This window comes from Notolepis coatsorum, assembly GCF_963971535.1.
Source record: "Notolepis coatsorum genome assembly, chromosome: 12".
NCBI classification, from domain to species: Eukaryota; Metazoa; Chordata; class Actinopteri; order Aulopiformes; family Paralepididae; genus Notolepis; species Notolepis coatsorum.
Window position 1 is genome coordinate 7,279,041 of NC_140176.1, and position 15,049 is coordinate 7,294,089.

General features: G+C 46.5%; 1 protein-coding gene across 3 annotated transcripts in view; it reads right to left on the minus strand.

Annotated features, from left to right (window-relative positions):
• The window catches only part of pdcd6 (programmed cell death 6), a 73,209-nt gene that overhangs the window by 26,402 nt on the left and 31,758 nt on the right, over nt 1–15,049 (minus strand). For all 3 annotated transcript variants that reach the window (XM_084326676.1, XM_084326675.1, XM_084326677.1), the window contains one exon: nt 9,014–9,075. In XM_084326676.1, the coding sequence (XP_084182802.1) occupies nt 9,014–9,075 (62 nt within the window). The remainder of the gene's footprint in view (nt 1–9,013; nt 9,076–15,049) is intronic.

Below are 15,049 nucleotides of genomic sequence, written 5' to 3' on the forward strand. Positions count from 1 at the left end.
GATGAATACAGATGGGAGGGAGAGAGAGAGTGACTAGAGATGGGGAGGGAGAGAGAGGATGAATACAGATGGGGAGGAGAGAGAGAGAGATACAGATGGGGAGGGAGAGAGAGGATGAATACAGATGGGGAGGGAGAGAGAGGATGAATACAGATGGGAGGGAGAGAGAGAGGAGATGAATACAGATGGGGAGGGAGAGAGAGGATGAATACAGATGGGAGGGAGAGAGGATGAATACAGATGGGGAGGGAGAGAGAGGATGACTAAAGAGGGGAGGGAGAGAGAGAGGATGAATACAGATGGGAGGGAGAGAGAGGATGAATACAGATGGGGAGGGAGAGAGAGGATGAATACAGATGGGGAGGGAGAGAGGATGAATACAGAGGGGAGGGAGAGAGAGGATGAATACAGATGGGGAGGGAGAGAGAGATGAATACAGATGGGGAGGGAGAGAGAGGATGAATACAGATGGGGAGGGAGAGAGAGAGGATGAATACAGATGGGGAGGGAGAGAGAGGATGACTAAAGATGGGAGGGAGAGAGGATGAATACAGATGGGGAGGGAGAGAGAGGATGACTACAGATGGGGAGGGAGAGAGAGGATGAATACAGATGGGGAGGGAGAGAGAGATGACTACAGATGGGGAGGGAGAGAGAGGATGACTACAGATGGGGAGGGAGAGAGAGGATGAATACAGATGGGGAGGAGAGAGAGGATGACTACAGATGGGGAGGGAGAGAGAGAGGATGACTACAGATGGGGAGGAGAGAGAGGATGACTAAAGATGGGGAGGGAGAGAGAGTGACTACAGATGGGGAGGGAGAGAGAGAGTGACTACAGATGGGGAGGGAGAGAGAGAGTGACTACAGATGGGGAGGAGAGAGAGAGTGACTACAGATGGGGAGGGAGAGAGAGGATGACTACAGATGGGGAGGGAGAGAGAGGATGAATACAGATGGGGAGGGAGAGAGAGAGGATGAATACAGATGGGGAGGCAGAGAGAGGATGAATACAGATGGGGAGGGAGAGAGAGAGTGACTACAGATGGGGAGGGAGAAAGAGAGGATGACTAGAGTACTCTGAGCCACCCAGACCTCCGCCCGCGGGACTCGCTGAGTAAGATTAAGCCGAATAGCTTTGCATCCAGTAGTATTTCATACAACTTAATGTCCAAAAAGCCAAACTATCCCTTTAATGGCAATACAGTGATGATAATAGGGATGCACGATATTGATTTTTGACACCGATACCGATACCGATAACTTTATGCTCCTCAAGCCGATACCGATAACCGATATTATTGTATTATAATATTTTTTTTAACTGTATATATATATATATATTTTTTTTTTATCAATTTTTGTTTTTTTTTAGTATTTATAAGCTCCGACGTCATCGGTACTGCTATCGGTACTCGAGAAATTATGGAGTTTTTTTTTTGAGGAATTTAAACGTCGCAAACTAATCTTGTTGGCCGTTGTCTATTATCTCTCCTGCCTCTGTCTCTGCCTGCGAGCGGGCTCCCTCCCACACACACACACACACACACACACACACACACACACACACACACACACTCACTCACACGGGTGCTGCGCTGCCGACTCAGTACAGACAGCTCTGCTCTCATAATGGCGGAGAGAACGAATGTTCAAAAGTCTGGGTCTATTTTACTAAAGTCGATGCTGACGACGCTCGTTGCCACACGTGCAACAAGACATTTGCCAGTAATGTATAAGCGCTGGTACTTGTCAATGTGGCTGGCGGGGAGATAACGTTAGCTCCGAGTAGAGTAATGGCTGACAATCCGGAGGTAAATAAACGAACGAGAGCTTCTGATTGGTGGTAAGAAGAAGAGGTGGGTGCAAGCCGTGGGACGTAATTGGCAGATCGACTGTCTGTCTCCGAATGTAACGTGACTACGTCACAGCCAAGAAAGGAGCGCTCGATTTGTGAAAAACTCCCTGTTCCTAAACCACACGCTATCAGTTTTACCACAGTACTGGCAAAACGGAAGGAGGCTATAATAAAAACAAGCGCCCTTCATCCAAATCCACCCACACGGATTTCTTTTAACCAAAAAATGTATTATATGTTATCGGAGCTATCAATAACGTTATCGAGTTTATCGGGATGACGTCATAATTGCTGATTATCGGCCCGATAATTATCGTGCATCCCTAGATGATAATACTCAAAATCATTTTGTTCAAGATAATCATGATGTGAAATGTTCATACTGTGCACTAAAGAGACACAAACAGAATCTCACAAGAGAGATGTAGATATCAGGGATGGACATTTTAAAGAAGGATCCAGATCGATTGATCGCATGCTAACTCTACTAGTGATCGTGTATTACTCGAAAAGAAAAAAGAATATATATATATATATATATATATATATAAGTTTTACTTAATTTTGTTCATTCACGTATGTTTAAGGAAACCAACAAACAGTTATAATCTTACACATACATATGAACCAAATATGTTAAAAATATAATAATAATTAAGATTATATATTTTTTTCATAAGAATTATTAATAATTTAAGATAGATTTTTCTCATAGCTACGAGTAATCGATTACTCACGCCCATCCCTAGTAGATACACACACACACACACACACACACCTAGGGGCTAGGGGGGGGCGGAGTGGAGCCATTGGCCCTCCTAGGTGTGAGGTCTAAGCTATTGTCTTGGAACAGACAATGAGATTCTTCCACACCCTCTACCCGTCCTTCGGATGAGACGCTAAACCGAGGTCCTGACTGAATTTGGTCGTTAAAAGAACCCAGGACGCCTATCGCAAAGAGTAGGGGTTCCCCGACGTTCAAGGCCACCTAATCATCCCTTCCCTTTAATTGGCTGATATCAATCCCTGTCTCCTGAGCCGTTCAGCCATTGTGTGGTTAGTGTGATGTGTGCCGGGTGCCAGTGTATGGTAGTCATGGTGTAGTGTGATGTGTGTCGGGTGCCAGTGTATGGTAGTCAGAGTGTAGTGTGATGTGTGCCTGGTGCCAGTGTATGGTAGTCAGTGTGTAGTGTGATGTGTGCCTGGTGCCAGTGTATGGTAGTCATGGTGTAGTGTGATGTGTGCCGGGTGCCAGTGTATGGTAGTCATGGTGTAGTGTGATGTGTGCCGGGTGCCAGTGTGTATGGCAGCCATTGAGCCTGCGTAGCCCAAGGTTGGGTGCTACCAGTGGTGGTGAAGGAGGCAATTTCCACCCTCCATTGTGGGGAGCGCTTTGAGTGTCTAGAAAAGCGCTATATAAATGTAATGAATTATTATTATTATTATTATTATCTGGAATCTACTTGGTTTGCTCGATCGGAGTCTGTGGCCTTGAGAGAAGGTCGTCAGGCTCATAGGTCTAGCTGGCCAAAGCGTCAGGTCACAGGTCAATCTGAATCTAGTGCTGCCCGGACGTCTGATCTAGCACTACTAAACGCAGCTGTTTTCAGAGAGAGGCTACCACACGGCCAAGATTACTCCTGAAAACTCTCCAAAAAAGCGATCAAGAAAGTATGTTTTTTTGCAATAATGTATACTAGTGAAACTAAGGAGCGGCTGGGTAGCGCAGTGGAGAATGCACTCGCCTACCACTGCAGAGACTCTGGGATCGAATCCAGCTGTCAGCGGTACTATCACCGTGCAGATTGATTGATTGAATGAACGTTTTATTAACAGATTGCAGTAAGGTCGCGGACCGTCTCAAAAAGGCCTTCGTCGATGAATGAATGAAAACTTTATTAACAGATTGCAGAATGGGTACAATACAGTACGGCTCAATACACAAATTGTTAAGGGGATGCAGACCAGAGAAAGACTTTCGTCTTGTTTACATCAGGGTCCCCATTTTCAATTCATAATAAATTGTAAGTAGGGTGCAACTTGCTCCGTGCAATCCATTCTTTGTGGATCTAGCCCCAGGTCTTTCAGGCTGCCTGCTACCAGGACTAGAATACACTCCAGGTCTTCCAGGCTGCCTGACGTCCTGAGACTGATAACTACAATCCTTTTCCCTGAGCTGCAGAAGGTTGGCAGACACTGAGAGGAGAGGAGAGGAGAGGAGAGGAGAGAGGAGAGGGAGAGGAGAGGAGAGGAGAGGAGAGGAGAGGAGAGGAGAGGAGAGAGAGAGAGGAGAGGAGAGGAGAGGAGAGAGGAGAGGAGAGGAGAGGAGAGGAGAGGAGAGGAGAGGAGAGAGAGAGGAGAGGAGAGGGAGAGGAGAGGAGAGGAGAGGAGAGAGGGGAGGAGGAGAGGAGAGAGAGAGAGGAGAGGAGAGGAGAGGAGAGGAGAGGAGAGGAGAGGAGAGGAGAGGAGAGGAGAGAGGAGAGGGGAGGAGAGGAGAGAGAGGAGAGGAGAGAGAGCGGGAGGAGAGGGAGAAGAGAAGAGGGAGGAGAGGAGAGGAGAGGAGAGGAGAGAGAGAGAGGAGAGGAGAGGAGAGGAGAGGGAGGGGAGGAGAGGAGAGGGAGGGGAGGAGAGGGAGGGGAGAGAACAGTAGAGGACAGTAGAGTAGATAAGAAAGAATAGGAGTGAGGAGATGTGTGTGTGTGTATGCATGTGTGTGTGACAAAAGAGAATGAGAGAGGGAGTGAGCGATAGAGAGAATGAGTGCAAGACATATATATAGAGAGAGAAAGGACTAGGGACTGGACTACATATGGGGAGGGAGAGAGAGAGGATGACTACAGAGGGGGAGAGAGAGAGAGAGAGAGAGAGAGAGAGAGAGAGAGAGAGAGAGAGAGAGAGAGAGAGAGAGAGAGAGAGAGAGAGAGGGACTACAGAGGGGGAGGGGAGAGATGACTACAGAGGGGAGGGAGGGGAAGAGGGAGAGAGAGAAAAGGACTAGAGGGGGAGGGAGATAGAGAGGACTACAGCGGATGATAGAGAGAAGGACTATAGAGGGGGAGGGAGAGAGAGAGAGAGAGAGAGAGAGAGAGAGAGAGAGAGAGAGAGAGAGAGAGAGAGAGAGAGACTTTTGATGTTCTTTATTAAAACATGTCAACTAAAAACAGTCAGTAGAGACACAAAAAATCTCACTGCATCTTCATAAAAACAACACACCCACACGCACACACCCACAGCACACACCCCCCAACAAACCACAAAAACTTCCTTCAGCACATAAAACCACTTGACCTTCAAATGCATATGTTCAGCCCCTCCTCCCCACAGTACACATTGCATTCCCCAGTCCCCAAGCATTCACGAACGCATCAACATCATGTCTCAGTGAGAAATACATGAACTCTAATCTAAGGCGTGCAGAAATCATACCCCTCAACATAGGCACCGATTCCGTAGGACCAACGCCCTTGATCATATTCCTACGGGTCAGCCAAATGGCTAACTTAGCCTGCCCGTAAACAAAGTTCAGTAAAACGCTCACAACCTTGTTACTTAATGAATATGTTTGGCCAAGGATGAAACTCTCCACACAGACATCTCTCATCAGAGAGAGAGAGAGAGAGAGAGAGAGAGAGAGAGAGAGAGAGAGAGAGAGAGAGAGAGAGAGAGAGAGAGAGAGAGAGAGAGAGAGAGAGAGAGAGAGAGAGAGAGAGAGAGAGAGAGAGAGAGAGAGAGAGAGAGAGAGGGAAGAGAGAGAGAGAGAGAGAGAGAGAGAGAGAGAGAGAGAGAGAGAGGGAATACAGATGGGAAGGGGGGACAGAGAGGATGACTACAGATGGGGAGGGAGAGAGAGGGGGAGAGGAATGCAGATAAGGAAAATAAAGGGAGATAAACAGTTTGACAGATAAGAGACAGACAGACAGTTGGGAGAGAGACAGACAGACAGATGGGAGAGAGAGACAGATGGGAGAGAGAGAGACAGATGGGAGAGAGAGAGACAGACAGATGGGAGAGAGAGAGACAGATGGGAGAGAGAGACAGATGGGAGAGAGAGAGACAGACAGATAGAAGGGAGAGAGACAGACAGACAGATGGGAGAGAGACAGACAGACAGATGGGAGAGAGAGACAGACAGATGGGAGAGAGAGACAGACAGATGGGAGAGAGAGAGAGGACAGATGGGAGAGAGAGAGACAGACAGAAGGGAGAGAGAGAGACAGACAGATGGGAGAGAGAGAGACAGACAGATGGGAGAGACAGAGAGACAGACAGATGGGAGAGAGAGACAGACAGATGGGAGAGAGACAGACAGACAGATGGGAGAGAGAGAGAGACAGACAGATGGGAGAGAGACAGACAGACAGATGGGAGAGAGAGAGAGAGAGAGAGAGACAGACAGATGGGAGAGAGAGAGACAGACAGATGGGAGAGAGACAGACAGACAGATGGGAGAGAGAGAGAGAGAGACAGACAGATGGGAGAGAGAGAGACAGACAGATGGGAGACAGAGAGACAGACAGATGGGAGAGAGAGAGAGACAGACAGATGGAGAGAGAGAGACAGACAGAGGGGAGAGAGAGCGACAGACAGAAAGGAGAGACAGTCAGACAGATGGGAGAGACAGACAGACAGATGGAGAGAGAGAGAGAGAGACAGACAGATGGGAGAGAGAGAGACAGACAGATGGGAGACAGAGAGACAGACAGATGGGAGAGAGAGAGAGACAGACAGATTGGAGAGAGAGAGACAGACAGATGGGAGAGAGAGCGACAGACAGAAAGGAGAGACAGTCAGACAGATGGGAGAGAGAGAGACAGACAGATGGGAGAGAGAGAGACAGACAGATGGGAGAGAGAGAGACAGACAGATGGGAGAGAGAGACAGACAGATGGGAGAGAGAGAGACAGACAGAAAGGAGAGAGACAGACAGACAAATGGGAGAGAGAGAGACAGACAGATGGGAGAGAGAGAGAGACAGACAGAACGGAGAGAGACAGACAGACAAATGGGAGAGAGAGAGAGACAGACAGATGGGAGAGAGAGAGAGACAGACAGGTGGGGGAGAGAGAGAGACAGACAGAAAGGAGAGACAGACAGACAGATGGGAGAGAGAGAGAGACAGACAGATGGGAGAGAGAGACAGAAAGATGGAAGAGAGAGACAGACAGATGGGAGAGAGAGACAGACAGAACGGAGAGACAGACAGACAGATGGGAGAGAGAGAGACAGACAGAACGGAGAGACAGACAGACAGATGGGAGAGAGAGAGACAGACAGATGGGAGAGAGAGAGACAGACAGATGGAGAGAGAGAGAGAGACAGACAGATGGGAGACAGAGAGACAGACAGATGGGAGAGAGAGAGAGACAGACAGATGGAGAGAGAGAGACAGACAGTTGGGAGAGAGACAGACAGACAGTTGGGAGAGAGAGAGACAGACAGATGGGAGAGAGAGAGACAGACAGATGGGAGAGAGAGAGGAGACAGACAGTTGGGAGAGAGAGAGAGACAGACAGTTGGGAGAGAGAGAGACAGACAGATGGGAGAGAGAGAGAGACAGACAGAAGGGAGAGAGAGAGACAGACAGATGGGAGACAGAGAGACAGACAGATGGGAGAGACAGAGACAGACAGATGGGAGAGAGAGAGACAGACAGATGGAGGAGAGACAGACAGACAGATGGGAGAGAGAGAGAGACAGACAGATGGGAGCGAGAGAGACAGACAGATGGGAGAGAGAGAGAGAGAGACAGACAGACAGAGAGAGAGAGACAGACAGACAGATGGGAGGAGAGAGACAGACAGATGGGAGAGAGAGAGAGACAGACAGAAGGGAGAGAGACAGAGAAGAGAGAGAGAGACAGATGGAGAGAGAGAGACAGACAGAAGGGAGAGAGAGAGACAGACAGTCAAGTCAAGAGTCACTTTATTGTCCAGTCAGCTGGGAATTTTGTCTTGGGCTCACAGCCACACTGCAGCCTCAAACACATACAATACAGACATGACGCAACGGACTCCAAACAAAGAAGATAAACAATATAAAGGATACAAAAAAGTACCTACACAGCAGGATGTCTGGCAACACCACGTATATATAGTATGACCAAATATCGAATATCGTGGAACTCTAAACCTCCTCCCAGAGGGGTCCGAGACTATTCTATTGGCTGGCCTTAGAGTAGCCTGTTCAAAAATAGACTGCAGGGATGCGTGACCTTTCACCCCTATGATCTTCCATGCAGTCTGCATCAGACGGACCAGTTTGGACTTTAGTTGTACAGACTAGGGATGCACCGATCCGATATTGGTATCGGCCGTCGATATCAGTAAAATAGCTGGGTATCGGTAAAAATATCTTTTTTTTTTTTTTTTTTTTTTTTTTTTTATATATAATAAATAAAATAAGAAATAACCATTCAGTACATTTATATCCATGTGTTAATTTGTTACATTTAGTTTCACTAAGTTAGGAAAGTAATGTTTTAAGTCGAGCCTGATGTTGCCTTGCTGCACAAAAGAATGATCCCAGTCTCTTCCACACAGTGACAGTGAGGCATACAGTTTATTAATTGAATGAATGACGTTTTTTATTTTGGAAAAAATATTTGGACAATGGGTATCGGATCGGTATCGGTATTGGCCGATACCCAAACCCAGGTATCGGTATCGGGACTGAAAAAGTCGGATCGGTGCCTCCCTAGTTCAGACAGGTTACCAAACCAAGCTGTAATACCGTATCTGATGAGACTCTGATCAGACAGACGAGAGAGAGAGACAGAGAGAGAGAGACAGTCAGACAGACAGACAGACAGACAGACGAGAGAGCGAGCAAGAGAGAGACAGAAAGAAAGAGGCAGAGGGGAAAAGAAACAGAGAGAGAGACAGGAAGGAAGAGAGGGAGGGATACCACAAATGAGTGAGATGGTAGAGGGACAGACAGACAGACAGACAGCAGACAGACAGACAGACAGACAGACGACAGACAGACAGACAGACAGACAGACGGACAGACAGACAGAGACGGACGGACGGACGGACGGACGGACGGACGGACGGACGGACGGACGGACGGACGGACGGAGGACGGACGGACGGACGGACGGACGGACGGACGGACGGACGGACGGACAGACAGACAGACAGACGGTGGGAGACATACCGTTAGATAAGGCCTGTTGAAGCTCCGTGTCTGAGATCACCCCGCTCCGGTCCTTATCCACCCTGTGGGGAAGAAACACACACATCAGACACTGGATGGACTAACGACAAACAGACAGACACAGGATTGCAACAAATACACTTGCTCACTTGGGCTGTGCATGTGGACACAACACACACACACACACACACACACACACACACACACACACAGTCAGTCTGAAATGCATGTGATTGAACTACAGCACAATCCGTCACTGACAAACACTGGCTTTCTTGGACAGATCTACAAATCTCTCTCAAACAGGCAGACACTGCCTGCCTGGCTGACACACACAAACGCATCGTCTGACACACACACACACACACACACACACACACACACCCAGTGGCACGCGCCAGTGAAACCCGATCCTCCTGAGTCCATGTCAGGATTTCAACAGCCCACTGAGAATGAATGGAGTCATGTGACCAAGACACACACAGACACACAAAAGGCAGCTTGTAGCGCCTCTAGCACTCTCCTGGGACCAGGCAGACACGTGTGTGTGTGTGTGTGTGTGTGTGTGTGTGTGTGTGTGTGTGTGTTAATTCCACCAGAGAAAGTTGAACTCAGACCAGATCAGTTTCACTTCACCGGGGCGGCTAAGTGGCGCAGTGGGCAAGGCGCTCGCCACTAGTGCAGGAGACGCTGGGTTCGAGCCCAGCTCTCGGCATTGCTACCAGCTTGGCTGGTCGTTCATACTAACACAATTGGCAGTATTAGAGGGTGGGAGAAGCTGGCGGGGTGGGTCCTGGTCGTTGTAAACAGCGACTCCTACAGTTCGGTCGGGGCGCCTGCTCAGCGCGGATAGGATCTAAGGGGGGTAGTGTGATCCTTCCACACGTTACACCCTCTCAGTGAGAGTCTGCGCTGCCAGGTGAAAAGAAGCGGTTGATTGGCTACACGTGTGTCGGAGGAAGCATGTGATAGCCTCTACTCTCCCAGACCGACTGTGGGGGGTAAGTGCGCAGCGACCAGGAAGGGGATTGGGAATTGGCATAACGACTAACATTGGGATGGGAGAAAAATGGAGGAAAAAGGAGGGGGGGGGGGGAATAAATAAAAATGGAGATTTCTTTTGCACATAATCTCACACACATCCAAAAACACTAAACAGTTTTGCACACATACATTTTGTTTGACTGTAAATGAGTTTGGGTATGGCCACCAGTGATGTCATCGGGGACATAGAATCATTGTGTTGTGTTAAATACGGATCAATGAAATGATAAGGTAGCAGTCCCTATAGACCCAAACATACCGTGTTCGAGCCAATCAGAAATACCAGCTGAGTCACGTGACTAAGTTGCCTCGGACCTGCGCGAGCTGCTGCGCCAAAATAAGTACAATGGAGCTCTATGGAGAAACCATGACACTGCCCTGACTAACAGTATAATGGAGCTCTATGGAGAAACCATGACACTCCCCTGACTAACAGTATAATGGAGCTCTATGGAGAAACCATGACACTCCCCTGACTAACAGTATAATGGAGCTCTATGGAGAAACCATGACACTCCCCTGACTAAAAGTATAATGGAGCTCTATGGAGAAACCATGACACTCCCCTGACTAAAAGTATAATGGAGCTCTATGGAGAAACCATGACACTCCCCTGACTAACAGTATAATGGAGCTCTATGGAGAAACCATGACACTCCCCTGACTAACAGTATAATGGAGCTCTATGGAGAAACCATGACACTCCCCTGACTAAAAGTATAATGGAGCTCTATGGAGAAACCATGACACTCCCCTGACTAACAGTATAATGGAGCTCTATGGAGAAACCATGACACTCCCCTGACTAAAAGTATAATGGAGCTCTATGGAGAAACCATGACACTGCCCTGACTAACAGTATAATGGAGCTCTATGGAGAAACCATGACACTGCCCTGACTAAAAGTATAATGGAGCTCTATGGAGAAACCATGACACTCCCCTGACTAACAGTATAATGGAGCTCTATGGAGAAACCATGACACTCCCCTGACTAAAAGTATAATGGAGCTCTATGGAGAAACCATGACACTGCCCTGACTAACAGTATAATGGAGCTCTATGGAGAAACCATGACACTGCCCTGACTAAAAGTATAATGGAGCTCTATGGAGAAACCATGACACTCCCCTGACTAACAGTATAATGGAGCTCTATGGAGAAACCATGACACTCCCCTGACTAACAGTATAATGGAGCTCTATGGAGAAACCATGACACTCCCCTGACTAACAGTATAATGGAGCTCTATGGAGAAACCATGACACTCCCCTGACTAACAGTATAATGGAGCTCTATGGAGAAACCATGACACTCCCCTGACTAACAGTATAATGGAGCTCTATGGAGAAACCATGACACTCCCCTGACTAACAGTATAATGGAGCTCTATGGAGAAACCATGACACTCCCCTGACTAAACGTACTAACATACGTTTTCGACCCTTCCGGTCTTTTTCAAGTATGCGTTCGCTGTACTGTGGACAAACACATTCCTAAAACATACAACAATTGTAAAAATGTATATTCGAATTGTGTTTTATTAAAAAAAGAAAAAAAAAGATTTGACTGTCTCCCTCTCGACTTCTCACGTGTGTCTGAGCGCGCTGCAGGACGGACAGGAGACACGTGACATCACTTAGCCGCGGAGAGCGTGATCTGCACTCATGATTATGATTTGCAAACTTGTGGAACCTCCAGACAAAGTTGTATGCAAGCTATGTAAACTACAGATGGCATACAGTTAGGGCTGGGCGATATGGCCTAAATATGATATCACGATATTTTCTGACCTTTCGGCGATACACGATACACATCACAATGTTTTTCCTTTTTTACCCAAACAATTCATTATGAGGCTTACCAAGACAGTATTTGAGTTTGCAAGCGAACATTAAAGACAAAAGACTCATGCATTTAGCATTTTTATATTATATATTAGATTTAGATTATTGGATTCTTAGATTATATATTTAGCATTTTAGCCTTTCGTTTTTTTATATTATATATTAGATTAGATTTAGATGATTAGATTACATATTGTAACTATTTATTTATTTACATGTATGTATACATTTATTATTTGAACGGCTTAAGGCTATATCTGTACTTGATGTTTGTTTGTTGTGTTGCATACTTGAAATAAACTTCAATCAAATCAAACCCCCCCTCTTAAAAACAAAAACCTGTGTTTAACCTAGCCATCTATAAAACATCATGCTAAAACTGTGAAACAAATGTCCTACTCCCCTAAAGAAAGAAATACATAGCAAACATGACTCAGTTATCCAATAGTGCTGCTGCTTTTTATTTTGTTAAAATCTTTTAGTTAATAAGACTAAAAGACTACAATATATATGACTACAAGGGCCAGAAGCCCACTTCATGACGGCTTCCTGTCCTCTCATTCCATTTCCGGTTTTCCGGTTAACGTTACATTTTCAACAACAGATTGCTGCTAATTAAACACTTCATGGAAACGGAGTAACGTTAACGTTATGTCGAGTTCATACGTGTAGTGTAGTATGAACTCCACATAACGTTAACATTACTCCGTGTCCACTGTTGCTGCCACTGTTGCGTCGCAGATGCATGGTACACTCTGTTAGCTCCGTAGCTAATCCGCTCATAAACTAACTTACAGATCAGGGTTTCCGTTAGAAAAAATTGTTGTCGGTCTCCGTGACCTGCAAGATTTCAATCTACCGGACAAATGAGATTAATTCCGGTCATAGTTTAGAATAAAGAATGTCATCCTCAAGGCATGTAGATTTATAATAGTATTACTTAAAACTAGGCTACTTTTGCGTATACAGTCATTAATTAATATATTCCAAATAAAATAAGTCCCTCGATACTCCGTGCTGCTGCTGACTTGAACTAAAATAGACCGCGTATGTGGGCAGTCGGTCCGACACTAAACAGCAGTCTGTTATAATCACATTTTTATGAGCTAACGAATTCCGTTATATTGGACATTTGTATTAATTATATCAAGCGAAGAACTGAGAAAGCAGAGAGACGGCAACATTATCGTGGTTTGCGTGACGACTCTCTCCACCTCGCAACGACTTATTTGCAAAGAGTATGGCGCTGCAGAGAAGCTGATTTAGCTGTTATTGGCTCTTTTCTGGGAACCGCACAACAGCGCCCCCCACCCAACATTGGCTGAAAATGGCCGAATTGGAGTACTGATGGAATACTGCATTGTGCCGTTGCCTCTCTGGCTCTGCAGCTTCACATGCACTCGCACACCCAGCACTAAGCTCTCGCCGACAACGTCGTTGTCATTATTAGAAGCAACGAGGAAACAAATGTAATGATCGTTTCGTTCATCGCATAGGCTATTTAATTTTAGCCTATTTTAATACAATTCAAATAATCAAATTGTGCTTAGACTCAGGGAATTATTTTCACCGGACATTAAGACCGGAGATATTAAATAAGTCGGACTTCAACAGATTTTGCCGGTCAAAAACCGGTAATTACCGGCTAACGGAAACGCTGTTACAGATAGCAGTACCGTTAACGCCGGAGTTTACTCCTGGGTTTCAGGGGGCATCCCTAGCACCGAGCCACCACCGCCTCTCTGGCTAGGTGTGTGCGCTTGCGTGCGTGTATGTGCGTGTAGATGACGTAATTTTGGCAAGTGTGTGTGTGACTGACTTTTTTTTTCTGCAAGAGGGAGAGGCGAGAGAGAGAGGAAAGCATTTAGCACTGCGCTTGTAAGTCTCATCTCAGCCGCGGCGGCCTCTAACGCGAGGGCAACACATCACGATATCCGCGATACGTTTAAAAAGTGTATTGTTAATGAACTGTACCCGATATTTATATAATATCGTCATATCGCCCAGCCCTACATACAGTACCATTCCACCACTAGCAACCTGAGCACACATCTCGAAAATATATAAATAAAAATATACACCCAAATGAGCATGGCCTGATGATGTACAGAACTCTCAAAACAGTCACATATTGACAGCTATTTTACAACTCCCGCCACAATCTACGTAACTGCAGCACGACAAGAAGCTTACTTTGTTCATTTGCAAGGACATGAGGCCGGTCAGTATAGTTGAATTTTTTTTCAGGGGAAACACTGTATGGCATAAAAATGGAATCTGTACATTTAGTCATTTAGCTGAACGCTTTATTTTTTTTTTTAACTTCATTTTTTAGCGTTTATCGCTTTTTCTGGTCAAGCATGACCGACAGAAACAGGTTGAATGGGATATAGATCAGGGGAAGACATTCTGAGAAAATACGGCGAGTCCGGGAGTCGAACTCGTGTACCCCAGATCCGTGACGAGCACGGTTGTCCCCGACGCCGAAATAGCGCCGAGATACGCGGTGAGCTACGGGAGCTCCCTAGCTGAACGCTTTTATCCAAAGCGACTTACAAGTTTTGTACAACAAGACAGCAGGAAGAGCCCAACTTTATCAGCTGAGTAACAATGTTCATCAAAGTGTTGAGTGCTACAGTGTAGGTTAGTTTATTATTAGGACAAGTGCATGACAGTAAGGTTAGTTAGGGTTAGATTTTTTATTTTTTAAGATAATGGTATCGCATCGGTACTCGGTATCGGCCGAAAGCCAGGTATCAGTATCGGGACTGAAAAGTCGGATCGGTGCATCCCTCCCTAGTTTAAATGCTGCTGAACAAAGCTAGTGACTTGGATCCACCACCGCGCTTCCATCGACTCGTTGAAGATGAAGCAAGTGAACGGGGCAGCGCTGGCAGTGAGACTTGAGACCGGTACCGAGCCCGGTGCCAGACCACCCCATGACCAGCGTGGCCACTGGCCAGGTCAGATGAGGAGGAGGAGCAACACTCTGCTGCTTAACCCTTTCACTGCCGCACTACCAAACGGTATTACCCTTTCACTGCGACAACAAGACAGAATGTTAACCCTTTCACTGCCGCACTACCAAACGGTATTACCCTTTCACTGCGACAACAAGACAGAATGTTAACCCTTTCACTGCCGCA